We start from the raw sequence: 15244 nt of genomic DNA on the forward strand, positions 1-15244 counted from the left end.
ATGATCAGATAAAGCAGAGTGCCAAGAAGAAGCACCAGACTACTCTAGAGCATCGTGTTCCTTTCTAGACCGGAATCAAGAAAGAAACCGAGTTATCGATGACGTAAAACAAAACAAAGCGACTACCAGCACAGACGAACAGTCTAGAGCGAAACAAAGAGAGGTCGAGAGCATTCAAGATTTGTTCCTGACGAACCTATAAATACTCTGCCTCACTCCCAGCAAGTTCTCAACACACATCAAAACAAAGCTTAGCGATACAGGTAGCTTGAACCTAGCTCTAACTCCGAACAGGCAACTTCAGCAAATCCGATCCATCCAGAGTCTCTCTCAGCACTCAGCAAAACCCAACCGACGACAATGTCGCTGGTGAGGCGCAGCACCAACGTGTTCGACCCCTTCGCCGACTTCTGGGACCCCTTCGACGTCTTCCGCTCCATAGTGCCTGCTGCATCAACGGACCGCGACACGGCGGCCTTCGCGAACGCGCGCATCGACTGGAAGGAGACGCCGGAGGCGCACGTGTTCAAGGCCGACGTCCCCGGCGTGAAGAAGGAGGAGGTCAAGGTGGAGGTGGAGGACGGCAACGTGCTCGTCATCAGCGGCGAGCGGCGCAAGGAGAAGGAGGACAAGGACGACAAGTGGCACCGCGTGGAGCGCAGCAGCGGCAGGTTCATGAGGCGGTTCCGGCTGCCGGAGAACGCCAAGACGGAGGAGGTGAAGGCCGGGCTGGAGAACGGCGTGCTCACGGTCACCGTGCCTAAGGCCGAGGTCAAGAAGCCCGAGGTGAAGAGCGTCGAGATCGCCGGCTAAAGGATCGATTTCGCCGTTCGTTCGTTCAAGGTCTCGCGTCGCGTGAGTTTCGGGTCGTGCTACGAGGTCGTGTTTGGTCGAAGCAGTTGGAGTCCTGTCGAGTCAGAAGGGTGTCGAGTTGTGTCGGTCAATGCTGTTGTGTCTGCCGGTTGGAACCGTGCGCGTTATTGTTGTGTGTGTGTGTGTGTGTGTTGGTGCTCGGCACAAACGTGTGTGATGTTATGATTATTCATGGTTAAATAAATAAATGGTTTTCTTTATATGCTTGTGTTAACAACCCACTGGTAGAACACAACAGCAGGAGATGGGGTAAAGTTTAGGGAAGTAGCAAGCAGGGGAACTGGAGAGAGGAAGGGGGAAGTTGAACAGGATAAGTTTGTATTCTGAATCTACGATGCCTTCAACCCGGCTGCTCCTTCGTTCCCTTTATAATGGAGTACTGCTTGTTTGCTATCGCCTTGGGCCTTCGTGGGCTGGGCTGAACTTGTCGGGCCATCACTTGACCATCCATAACAGCTTGCTTTTGTCTGACAAATCATCAGAAAACAATTACATGAACATTGAATGAACATCTTGAGTCTTGTGATCAGTTCTTCCACTTCAATGCATACATAACCAAGAGTCGCCAAAACATGGGCAGCCCTATTGCCAACTCTACTCAAAAACTTACATTCGAGTTCTATAAAGTTCACACGAACTAAGAACTTTCCTCCACCAGATCCTCAAGGCATCAGTCTCCAGGATAAGCCGACCAATTTCCATGTTAATCGCCGCCTGGACGCCCTGCATACAGGAGATCAACTCAGCTTCGAAAGCGCTGAGCACATCAGTCTCCCTCTTCCCGACAGGAGTACATCGCCATCACGGTCTCTGATCAGGAATCCCCAGCTTCCACTTCTCTCTTCAGCTCTGAATAGAGGTGTCGTAATCCAGCTTCACAACACCTTTGTGGGGTGTTTTTTTCTCCCCCTTGAGGACATATCCAGATATCCTCTCACACTATCATTTATTAAATTCGCATTGAAAAGTATGCGAGTATGTGCCCTCAAGAGCAAAAGAAGCGTGTTCACCTTTGGGGTGCTTGCACCACTTTACCTTATTGCGTTGATCTCTGAATGTTCGCTGCCTCTTGGGTCTGATACAGCTCGTGGCAGTAAGACTTGATTCCACGTGCTATCTCCCCATCATTTCTCCCCTACCCTCTTCACGAGTCGCATTTCTAATTGGTTCAGAGAAACCACAATGTGATCACTGCTGTGATTCTAATCTGATCCTTGTCCTTCAGTATGATGGCCACCACGTCCCGTGCAGTGTTTTGGGCCGCTTTATTTTTGACAATACTAACTGATGTTTTTTCTCACAAAACGATACTAATTTACGTTCTTCGATGAAATTTTGACGTACAGTCAAAAATAACCGTAGCTTTGTCAAATCAGCGCTTGTGGAGCGCTGTTTCAGATAGCAATGTCCTTGAGAGATGATTCCAGCCCAGTATAGACCAGTTCCTATTTGAGCCCAATTGATCCCCTTTCGAAATGCTCGAACGCATCATCAACCAGATGAAAAGCCATGTTAATGTTACGTACGCCGGTGCGAAACGAAGCTGCCCGAGTGCCCGACCACACGGAAATGGCGGGCCTGTTGCTGCTGAGTGGTGACTGCTGTTCAGACTTCATAATCACCGAGTTCCTCACTGGCTAATACTGCCTAGTGGCTACTACTCGCCTACGGTAAGATAAGACCGGCGGCCGGGGAGTTGTGTGAACGGGTCATCATTCCTTAACTCCCGGACAAGGACACCGGCGCGAGGTCTCCTTCGAGATTTTCCGGCCGGTTAAATGTCGTTGCTACGCGAGTTATTCACAGGAATACTCGCATCGACCGTCGTCCACATGACCACGTCCAGTGTCGTTGCTACGCGCGTAACAACAGGCCTGGCTGCGACCATCAACCCGTGCCTGAATCGGAACGCCCGAGACCACCGGAGTCCGAGTCCGAGTCCATTGCCCGACGCTCGGAAAGAACACGCGCGCGGGTGGTCCGGCTGCGACGGCAGGGCTCGCACCGCGTGGATTTGGCCGGCAGAACTCACCGGCCGGAGAGCAAAGTGCGGCCTCCCGCCGCCCGTTAGGCCCTGTGGCTCCATTCCACTACATCACCGACGCGTACAAGGGGCCGATGCGCCCAGGCGATGGTGCACACACCTCGCTTCTGCTCTCTCTTCCTCTATAGCATTTAGCCGACTTAGAGCGTCTTCAAAAGTTTGTTCAAACAACTTTCTATCTTGATTTTGTAAAACTGAAAAAAAAAATTCTCCAACAGTTTGGTAAAATAATATTTTAAAAATAAAAAAGTTGTCAAATATTCTTCTCAATTCATAAGTTTGTAAAGTGAAGAGAACTCTCTATCCTTCCAGTAGAAGAGATGATCGGCTCTAGTAAACAAAAAGATAACAAATAGATGTGGACCCTAATATAAATTTTGGATTTTAGAAAGCTATTATAGATTAATGTTGGAGAAGAATAAAATTTAAAGTTTTTATTTCTTTTTTAACTTGCTAGATTTTTTTAGTTTAGCAAATAAATTATACCGAACTCCTAGAGATGCTCTAATAACCTGCTATTATACTTACGGGGTGTTTGAGACTGCTCCACGAACTTTGCTCCACAAACTCTACTGTGGAGCAGCTCCAAAAAAAACTAGAGTTTATAGAGCACCTCACGATTCCATCTTCTTTTTCTCGAACTAAATGTGTGGAGTTGAAACCGTTTAGCTAAAAAAACATGAAACGAAACTAAAAAAACATGAAGCAGAACAGTCTCAAACACCACATATTATGCTTTAATAAAAGAGCGAGTTTTTTCTGCTAGCGTAATAGCCGTCGGATCTGTACTTTGTGTTATATGAGCCATCAAAAAAACGTGATCTTACATCTTATCTTATCTACCAAATCTCAAACTCAAGACAGTCCAAAACGGACTACACCTACCTAAACAAACCCAAACGGACTACAACCCAACGCCTACCGTCCTAGCGTCCTAAGCAGACCAACAGTCCTAAACAAACTACAGACCAGTTCTAAACAGACTCCTTCTCCATACAGTCCTAATCTCAAACTCAAAACAGTCCAAAACGGACTACACCCCACTGCCTACAGTCCTACCGTCCTCTCTTTCTAGATACAGTCCTAAATGGACTTCTCTGTACAATCCTTACAGCATTATATTTAAAGCAATCCCATATATGCACACGTACAATCCGCACTCATAATTCAAGCAATCCCAAACGTTCAATCTCAATTCTCACGTGCACGTATATCTGCTTCCTATGTCCTCTTCAACCAAACTACATCTACTTGTGCTGGTCCTCTTCTATCCTATACAATATTACATATTCGGCTGGTCCTCTTCTACCAATCTTTGTGGAGTCCTCTACTGATCTCATATTAATTAATTCATTTATAATTTCATATTCATAATTGAACAAAATATTATTAATCAAACAATAAACACGTACGTGTCGCACGTGCATATTTGCTAGTGCTTTAAAAAGCACACTCAAAATGCTCCAACCCATCAGAGCATCTCCAAGTGCTTTGCAAACAAACTTTGCATTGCTCTATTTGTAAAAAAGAGTAGAAAATACCCCTCCAATGGTTTTGCAAATAAGGTTTGCAATTTAGTTAACTTTGCAAATAGAGGTTGAGGCTTTGCATATATGCAAACGTTCCCACCACTTTGCATCTACAATTTCGGCCTTCCACATCGGACTTCGTCCCCCGGCCCCCCACCCCGCGCGATTTCTCTACGTCCGTCCGCCCTCCCTGCCGCGCGCGCCCGCCCTAACGGAGGTGGACGGAGCCGAACTGACGCGAACGACGACGGCGACGAACGACGAACGCGGCCTGGGCTGGGCGGCGACTGGCGCGAAGACCTGGGCTGGGCGGCAACTGGCAGCGACCTAGCCTAGGCGGTGACCTGGCACGCACAACGTACGTCAAAATGGCGCGAAGGGAAAAAACGCGCGGCACACGTACAATCCGCGCTCATAATTCAAGCAATCCCAAACGTTCAATCTCAATTCTCACGTGCACGTATATCTGCTTCCTATGTCCTCTTCAACCAAACTACATCTACTTGTGCTGGTCCTCTTCTATCCTGTACAATATTACATATTCGGCTGGTCCTCTTCTACCAATCTTTGTGGAGTCCTCTACTGATCTCATATTAATTAATTCATTTATAATTTCATATTCATAATTGAACAAAATATTATTAATCAAACAATAAACACGTACGTGTCGCACGTGCATATTTGCTAGTGCTTTAAAAAGCACACTCAAAATGCTCCAACCCATCAGAGCATCTCCAAGGGCTTTGCAAACAAACTTTGCATTGCTCTATTTGTAAAAAAGAGTAGAAAATACCCCTCCAATGGTTTTGCAAATAAGGTTTGCAATTTAGTTAACTTTGCAAATAGAGGTTGAGGCTTTGCATATATGCAAACGTTCCCACCACTTTGCATCTACAATTTCGGCCTTCCACATCGGACTTCGTCCCCCGGCCCCCCACCCCGCGCGATTTCTCTACGTCCGTCCGCCCTCCCTGCCGCGCGCGCCCGCCCTAACGGAGGTGGACGGAGCCGAACTGACGCGAACGACGACGGCGACGAACGACGAACGCGGCCTGGGCTGGGCGGCGACTGGCGCGAAGACCTGGGCTGGGCGGCAACTGGCAGCGACCTAGCCTAGGCGGTGACCTGGCACGCACAACGTACGTCAAAATGGCGCGAAGGGAAAAAACGCGCGGCACACGTACAATCCGCGCTCATAATTCAAGCAATCCCAAACGTTCAATCTCAATTCTCACGTGCACGTATATCTGCTTCCTATGTCCTCTTCAACCAAACTACATCTACTTGTGCTGGTCCTCTTCTATCCTGTACAATATTACATATTCGGCTGGTCCTCTTCTACCAATCTTTGTGGAGTCCTCTACTGATCTCATATTAATTAATTCATTTATAATTTCATATTCATAATTGAACAAAATATTATTAATCAAACAATAAACACGTACGTGTCGCACGTGCATATTTGCTAGTGCTTTAAAAAGCACACTCAAAATGCTCCAACCCAGCCCATACAAGTCGATGACGCCGCCGGTGCCGCGTAGCGCAAGTGGCGGGCCTGTTGCAACTGACTGCTATTCAGAGCATGTGAGTATCCTCAATTTTCTTCCCAAAAAAATCATATTTTTCAACTACTAAAAAAGTTCTGAGAAAAAAGTCATATAGTAATCTACTCATAAAATATAAAATACAATTTTATATCAATAATCTTATGTTATTGCTAATTATTTTACTCAATTTTATATGTTTTCTCTTGTACATTTGCATCTAAAACTCTTTCATACTCTTTATTCTTTTTCACCCTTCTAACTTTAATGGCCGAAGAATACGCATGTATCTGCACGCGCCTATAACTCCGCGTAAAGTTATGCATGACTAGAGAGGATTTTCCAAATGCGAAATTTTAGGAAAAAAAATTTGAGGTTGCTAGAGATAGATTGGTGCTCTCAGTCTTTTGGTTGTCACTGAGTTCCTTAATTTTTTTTAGGTACAAACTGGATGCACACAACTCAGACACTCCACACTCACACCAAGTACATGTGTCTCCATGCATATATGCAAAGAAAAGATCAGAAGGCGTTACCTCTAGTGCGCTCTATTACTTTTTAGAAAAAAAGTGCAATCATCGAAATTTAAATCTTAGTGGGTAACATCCTATTAGTCCTACCAGTGAATGACATGTCCATTCGCCACTGGGTTCTTCTTTGGCTACTCGTTTGTCGTTAACTAGGTCTTGTTTAGTTTAAAAAAATTTAAAATTTCTCATTACATTAAATTTTTGAACACATATATAAAACATTAAATATAGATAAAAAATTGATTATATAATTTACTTATAATTTACAAGACTAATCTTTTAAATATAGTTAATTCATAATTAAATAATAATTATTAAATACAAACGAAAGTGCTGTAATAATCACAACCAAAAATTTTCGCTAGTAAGACCTTGCCCCGTCGCTTCTCTTTCTCTTCTCCGACCCGGTGGTGGCTGAGGCTGATCGATGGCAGAATTAAAAGGCACATTTCTTCTAGTGCTACGCCGCGCTGTCTCGCAACTTTGCACACTACTAGAACTCTACTTTGTAGTTGACCTGTTGCGAAATAAAGTGGCAAGTAGTCGCCTGCAACTGCAAAGTGACAACGCCGCACACAAATATCCCATTCGAGTGCTGGTGCCGTACGACCGAGCTAGTTGGTATGGTGTGATCGTGGCGTGTTGGTGCGCATTATCTTCAACAGACAAGTGCCGGAATACTCAACGCTAAATGATGACCGTACCGTACTGTATCAAAGAAAGCTTCGCGCCGCCGATATTCCGTGCAATTATTATTATTTTTTATAATAATACGCACATTAAGCAGAATAGAGTTTGCAAAAACAAAAAACCAACATAAACCCCCACCGACCACACAAAAAAACCAAACAAACTCAAACACCCGAGCCAAGGAGGATGGGGCAGCAACCGCGATTACCGCAATTAATCTTTTTCGTGTATATATATATAAGCTTTTTATTACAAATTCTGGTGTTCAAATATATATTTACATCGAACGTTTTCACCTTAACGTTATTTGTGCGAAACGGAGTCACGGAGATGCAAATAATACTCATACTTTTATGTGGATAATATTACTCACCAAATAGTATGCACACGGATATATACTCTCAATTGTTTATTTCTAGATTTTCTGTGAGGAAATATGATGAACTTCTCGATTTCCAGAAATCACCGGCAAGTAAAAGGTTCTTGTAAATCGTCACAACCCAACAAGACGAAGACGGAAGTAGTAATATATGATTCCAGCTTAGCTTGATTTTTCATTTCCTAAATCACAGTAAGACATTTTAGGACGAAATTGCATGGTGCAGCCATGCATGCAGTGCAGGCATACTCTTTTTTTTTTTCCCTTGCTACATGCATGTAGGCCGCTCCATCCATCATATCACGCGGAAAAGTACGCAAGGCCAAGACCAAACCACGGAAGCAAACTCTTCGAGACAGCACGGGCACGGGCGACGACGTGGGACGCTACGGTTCATTCACCAGGGGGCCGTGCCGGCGTCGAGGATCGGAACAGGGAGCCGGCCGGCCGGCCGTCTCGGCGTCGATCGGCATCAGAAGATCAGCAGGCAGGGCCGCCGTCGGCCGCCTCGACGGCCGCCGGCACCTCGTTGGGCTTCTCGGCGATAGCGGCAGCAGCGGCACCGACCTTGGGGACGGTGACGGTGAGCATGCCGGCGTCCATGGCGGCCCTGACGCCGTCGACGGCGGCGTCTTCGGGGAGGTGGAACCTGCCGAGGAAGCTGGCGCAGCAGCGCTCGACGTGGTGCCACCTGTCGCCGACGCGCTCCTCCCTGGACACGCTGCGCTGGCCGGTGATGACGAGCACGTTGCCCTCGTCCACCTCCACCGTGACCTCCTCCTTCCTCACGCCGGGCGGCAGCGCGGCGCTGAACACGTAGGCCCCCGCCGTGTCCCGGCTCTCGATGTACGTGTTGGCGAACGCCGACGTGTCGCTGGCCAGCCACGCGTCGGCGGCCACCGCCGTGCCGAAGATGCTGAACGGGTTCCGCACCCACGAGTCCAGAGCCAGCGTGTCCAACAGCCTTACCAGAGACATCCTCGAGAGCTTGAGAAGCTTAGCTTCTCGATCGAGATCCTAGCTAGCTCTTTGTTTGTTCCTTGGCTTGGCAGATCGATGTGGTAGTAGCTAGCTAGCTTTGGTATGCTTGGAGCTGCTGCTGCTGCTGCTGGGTTGATGGCCTGGCACGGCTATTTATGGGTGCTCCACGGCTCGTCTGCATCGAGTCACGGCTGTACCTGCCCTCGATGGAGTAGTATAGTGGTGTGAACGGGTCAATTTGGTAAATTTGAACTGATGCGTGATCTGGAGAGCTCCTCCATGGAAGATGGAGGACACAGTGTGAGAGAGAGAGAGGGGGGAAAAAAACAGTGGACACAGACGCCGGCGGTTACCTGCCCGGGTGCCCAAGTCGCCGTCCGGCCTCGCGTCCGATGGATGGGGCACCGACGGGAGCGATCCGCCGGCGGCTCGCCATCCGTCGGCGTAATGACACGTTGGCGTCAGCCGTGTGAACGGTGGCCACTGCCGGGCTCCACACACCCTAGTGACCCTACGTGCGATCGCTGTACGGCTGTCTCTACGCTTTGGGACGTGCAATGCATGCGGCTTTGTTTAGTTCGCGAAAAATTTTGAATTTTGCTACAGTAATACTTTCGATTTTATTTAACAATTATTATTCAGTTATAGACTAACTAAGCTTAAAAGATCCGTCTCATAAATTACAGGTAAACTGCACAATTAGTTATCTTTTTTATATATATTTAATGTTTTATGCATGTGTCTTAAGATTCGATTTGACGTGGAATTTTGAATAATTTCGACAAAACAAGGCAGCAATCGTCGAATCGTCGTCGAGGTGGCCGGGCCGTACGTACGCATGAGTGGTCCCTGGCGCGGGGCGGTTGCCTTGTTGGTGTCCCCGCGGCCGTACCGTGGCGCGCCGGAAAGTCTCCAGCGAGTGCTCGCTGCGGCGTCCTTGTCCGGCAGTTAATAAGACCGGGCCGATGACGACCCGTTCACACTTCGCCGCCGTCCCCCCTCCCCGGCGGCGGCGGGCGGCGGCCCCGGTCCGGGACGGCCGGCCGGTCTTATCTTACGCGCGCGCAACGACACGTGCGCCTCGACTTGAGTTTGTGTCCTCCGTGATGCTTCGAGGACCTTTCAGGGAGTGTCGTGATATTAGCTTGTGTTTTACTGCTTCATTTCAACCTGATGTAATCTAATAGATCTTGTAATCGAGTTGCTGCCAAACAGGTTTAATATATAGGCTAGGTGTGTGACAATCGATCGGCTCCAGCCTATGTAGTTAACCTACTACCTACTATATATTATTAATCGATGATTGTAATCATGTTGGTTCATGATGAACGAAATCATTGAATCAATAAAAAAAACCAACATGTGCGCCTCTCGTCTCCTCTGCTCGAGCAGACGTAGGGGTGATGAATCACTGCCTGAAACTGTTTTAGGTATTGTCCTTTTTTTCTGATGAATGGTTGTAGAATATTGATCGAGCTCTGCTCTAAGATTCCCAGAGATTATCGACGCAAAAATCTGAGGCTGATTAATTAGGAGCGGTAGGTGAGTTGTTTATGTCGGGGGGCGCCAGCCCTGACGCTTGTAAGCTTGAGCACCACGAACGCGTCTAAGTTTTTTTTTTCAAACCTTGCTGTTTACTCTGTTACGTACGTACGTCAGAAGATCACTTGCACATGGCCACGGAACGTCGTGAATATAATCCTCACTTGCGCACATGGCGTTTCGTTCGATCAATTGGATCCGTCGGAGACCATGGCTAGCTCAGCTCAGCTAGTCCAAGCTAAGCTAATATCAACGTACTACCTTTCTAACCCTGCTCAAGCATCTAACCACAGACAGTGCATCATGTGTCATACTGTATGCGTACGACTGACTGCACGTCCCCTGACGACGAAGGACGGGGGCCTTGTTTACTTTAAAAAATTAATTTTGGGAGATCGACACGGTATCACTTTCGTTTGTATTTGATAAATATTGTTTAATTATGGACTAACTAGGTTCAAAAGATTCGTCTCGTCAATTTCGACTAAACTGTGCAATTAGTTTTTATTTTTATCTATATATATTTAATACTCTATACATACGTCTACAGATTCAATGTAACGGAAAATCTAAAAAATTTTGTAAAATTTTTTAGAAAAAACAAGGCCATGACGAAACGAAAGCGAGAGAAGGGACGCGAGCATTCAAACGTTTCAGGTGAGTCCATGAGGGGTTACGTTGTGTGACTTGTGAGAGCCATCGCCCTCCCCCCCACCCCCACCGGGCCGGCCCCGGTGCTGCTGTCCGATCGGGTGATCCGACGGCACGTACACGTACGCTCCGCCGTGCGGTTGTTTTCGCGGCGTCATGCATCACCGGCCGGATCAATGGTGACACCGGAGTCGCAACAAGGGCCGCAGATTCTCCGTGCCGGGACGGGACGGAGAACCGCCCTCCGCCACGCAAAACATGCAGCAGGGGCCAGCGACGACGGATCACTGGTGGCCATGGAAGGACACGTGAGAGAGAGGTGCCGGTCATCACCAGCCAACGCGAGTTTCTCTTCTTTCTGATTAATGCGGCAGACCTCCATTAATGACGGGGATTTGTCTCTTTTGACTTTTTTGTTTATATGTAATCGCTTGGTTGGGGATTGCTCTAAGGAACGCACGGTGGCCAGTAGGCTGGAAGATCGACGGTATCGTTCACGATTCAATTTTTGACAGTACCTGGGTGTACTACTCTGGTCCACGTGAAGTTAGGGTTTTTTTTTTGTGTGTGTCCTTTTTCCAAATCTGAGCTGCAAGTCTATCTCTTGGAAACCACGTTAACATGTCATAAAGTCAGTCAATTTCGTGATGCTATTTGCTCTTCTTTTTTTTTTGGATAAAAATTCAGTGCTACTAATTAAACGTGTTATCTTAGTGGTGAAGCAATGATATACTAGATAAAATGGTTTGAAGCAGCTTTGGATGGACTGGTGATTTGAGGGGCAAGACAAGGGTTAGGTTGGCACGACGCAATGAGCCTCTAGGTGTTCTTTGACGGCATCGGTAGATTCTCTTCATGATAAAGCTGCAAAAAAAAAACCCATTTCTATTGTCAACTACACCCTATATAAATCATTTTTAAATTCCCACACATGGAGCCGTTGAATGGGCTGTTTTACCAACATGGAGCCGTCACTTGTCGTTTGTCAATATAGGGAGTCAAGTATGTGTGGTGTTTGGGTCATTATTATTTGATATATTAATCTTTTCGTGGTTGAAGAAAACCATGCACGGTGGTCAGTAGCCTGGAAGATCGACGGTATCGTTCACGATTCAATTTTTGACAGTACCTGGGTGTACTACTCTGGTCCACGTGAAGTTAGGGGGGTTTTGTGTGTGTCCTTTTTCCAAATCTGAGCTGCAAGTCTATCTCTTGGAAACCACGTTAACATGTCAGATGTCAGTCAATTTCGTGATGCTAATTGCCGATAATATTGGTGCCTAATAATATTGGACCTGTACTAGGGCACTAATCGGCTTCTAATAATATTGGTGCCTATAGTATAGCGCAATCAGACCTGTACTAGGGCACTAATCGGCTTCTGAATTCCCGATAAAAGTTACGTAACCCTCCAAATTATCTAGGGTGGACTATTTAACCTCCGAACTATTAAACCGGATATTCTACCCCCTGAACTTTCAAAACCGGTCAAATAACCCCCTCGAGTGGTTTTGGAGGGTGGTTTTTTCTTTTTCTTTTTTATTTATTTTCGCAGAATCTTTGAAAATCATAAAAAATCATAAAAAACCATAAAATGAAAATTTTAATTTTGTTGGACTCCTGATGAGTTGATCTACACAGTGAATATATAATATGGTATACTTTAGTACAAAGTTTTTGCTGTACCTTTAAATCTATGTTTTTTTGTAATTAATTTGAATAATTCATATATGTAGTTCCTGTGGTCCAATTGTGGTAAATTTTTTATGGTGGGCTCATTATTATATTCTTGAACTATGGTAAAAATTTCATACTTATTGGATCACGTATAACTTAGTTATAGATAAAGCATAGATTTAACAAGAATAAAGCTAAATAAATTGATAACTAAGTTATGTGTGATCCACTAGGTACGAAACTTTACCATAGTTCAAGCATACAATAATGAGCTCACCATAAAAATTTCACCACAATTGGATCATAGGAACTGCATATATGAATTATTCGATTTAATTACAGAAAAACATAGATTTAAAGCTACAACAAAAACTTTATACTAAAGTATATCATATTATATATTCACTGTGTAGATATACTCATTAGAAGTCCAACAAAATTGAAATTTTCATTTTATGATTTTTCTATAATTTGTTATGAATTTTCAAAGATTTAGCGGAAATAAATAAAAAAGACAAAAGACAAAACCACCTTCCACAACCACTCTAGGGGGTTATTTGACCGGTTTTGAAAATTCAGGGGTAGAATATCCAGTTTTATAGTTCGGGGGGTGAAGTAGTCTACCCTTAATAGTTTAGGGGGTTATGTAGACTTTTTTCTATATTTTTATCATCTTTTTGACTAGCGATAAGATGTATCACGTAAGCCAATCTTTTCGTGGCCAATAGACATATCGGCTTTCTAAAAGTCAATTAGTCCTTTGGCACCCTGCGAATTAGCACGAAGGAGCCATGTCACGTATCACCTTCTTGGTTGCAGATAAACAAATATATTTTTAACTGCCACAAGTAATCTTCTTCGTTTTTTAGCAATGAAGTTAGTATTGCTTGGTGAGATTGCTAGAAAACACAGCTATTATATGGATATATAGCGTTAGTTAGGAAAAGGGATATTGCTTGCTATTTTGTATAATTTTGTATGTAAAAGTAAATTAATTTAATAGAACTTATTCATTTTATAGTATTATAAAGATAGTTATGTAATAGATATGGAATTTAGCATTGGCATAGTATTGTAGAAAAGCTGTATTGTATTAATGGATATCTAGGATTTGCTGGGAATGATTAAGTATCTGTTAAAAATTGTTGGAATAGGAAAATTAATAGAAAGAGACGTATTCATAGTTAGTTTTTGGATGTGGATATAATAAATGAAATACTTTTCTCAATTTTTCCTTATCATCATTGGTCTTAAGTTCATTTTTTAATCCACCAGTACAACTTAAATTTGTTCTCACTCCAATAATTTGTAAATATATCAAGCATGATCCATTTTGCTTACAATTGACATCATAGCTTTTGTGTTCTTTACTAAAATTATTCTTGGAATACTATATATATTTGAGTTTCGGTTAAGTTGTTTGGCCTAAAATGGCTTCTAACAAAAATTTAAAAAAACATCTAAAATCCATAGTTTAGCAATTAGTACTTTTAAGTTTCTAGCGTACATGCTTTGTTATGGAACTATGTCATTTGATTTAGTATATGTCATCTGATTTGGAGCATGTGCTTAGACACTTTGGATTTCACATATATTGTATAATTACATGACAAATTTGAAACCATGGATTTAGATGGTGTTTTCTAGATTTTTGGAAGCTATTTTAGGACCAAACAACTTAACAAAAAACTCAAATGTAGCATTCTAGAAAAAAGTAACATTAAATCTATAAGAGCTATAATTTTAGATCTAAGCAAAATGGATCGTGCTTGATTTTTAACATTTATTTTTAAAAAAGTATATTATTTTACTCTTATTTTTTTAGATCCCTAGGTTCTTTGTGGTGTATTGAATACTAGAGAGCACATATTGAAACAAAGCTGATAGGATAGTAGATTTACAATTAATATTTTGACTAGTATTTCATTATTTTTACCAAAATATTATTATTTGGAAGAATCCCTGTCTTTAGAGCAGTTGGGCCTTGTTGTGAGACAGGCCGCAGCTGCGTAGCGGGATTGGTTTGGTTGCTGGTCACGGGCTCGGCCATCGCCTTGCCCGGGCCCACACGCGTCTGTTTCGAAGCCTGTTCCACTTGCACCGTGCAACACCCAACCGTCGTGAATCTTCCGTCCGTGACGAGTGCCGACCCTTGCTCGCAGGTGTTGATTTTAGGGAAAAAAAAAGTCTATTTTTTCTTCTCCAACTTTAACAAAAGTCCACTTTTTTCCTCTTAACAATAAAATCAGATAAACCATCTCTCTTAATTTTTTAAACTATATAAATTTTCTCTAAACAAATTTACAGACGGTTTTACTATAATGAAGATTAGGTTTACTACGGTGACAATGGTTTGTCTTTTTTAATTATTTTGGTTGAATCTTTGAAAATCATAATAAATTATGAAAAAATAGAAAATAAAGAAAAATCTAATTTTGTTAGATTTCCCGTGAGTAGATCTATATGGTGATTTTTTTTTTTTTTACGATCGGATCTTTTACCCTTTTTCATAAGAGGAAAAGCTAAAGAAAGGGCGGAATAAAGATACAAAGACTCACAGTCGCAGGTAATCCAAGGATTACTGACAGAATCACAGAGACATAAACGAACAATATGTTTTTAAAAGTATAATTTCAAAGTATAAGAGATATGATGTTAGATCTAAGCAAAATGGTTCATGTTTGACTTTTAGCATCTAAACTTCTTTTGTAGCGTGTGCGTGTACATGTCGGCATTTGGAGAGGCCCATTGTTGTGAGCCAGGCCGCAGCTGCGTGCGCAGGCTTTGGGCCTTGCTGGTCACGG

At 43.9% G+C, this 15244-nt stretch overlaps 2 protein-coding genes across 2 annotated transcripts; one reads left to right on the top strand and one right to left on the bottom strand.

Moving 5' to 3' along the window:
* Nucleotides 162–1073, top strand: LOC8061347 (16.9 kDa class I heat shock protein 3). Its single transcript, XM_021455686.1, has 2 exons — nt 162–263; nt 295–1073. Exon 2 carries the CDS (start codon nt 361–363, stop codon nt 811–813), a length of 453 nt encoding a protein of 150 aa, XP_021311361.1. The 5' UTR covers nt 162–263; nt 295–360; the 3' UTR covers nt 814–1073.
* On the bottom strand, nt 7722–8738 carry LOC8073344 (17.9 kDa heat shock protein 2). The gene has a single exon (XM_002457368.2). It carries the CDS (start codon nt 8565–8567, stop codon nt 8070–8072), a length of 498 nt encoding a protein of 165 aa, XP_002457413.1. The 5' UTR covers nt 8568–8738; the 3' UTR covers nt 7722–8069.

The sequence above is a fragment of the Sorghum bicolor genome, chromosome 3, assembly GCF_000003195.3.
Source record: "Sorghum bicolor cultivar BTx623 chromosome 3, Sorghum_bicolor_NCBIv3, whole genome shotgun sequence".
In the NCBI taxonomy this organism is placed as follows: domain Eukaryota; kingdom Viridiplantae; phylum Streptophyta; class Magnoliopsida; order Poales; family Poaceae; genus Sorghum; species Sorghum bicolor.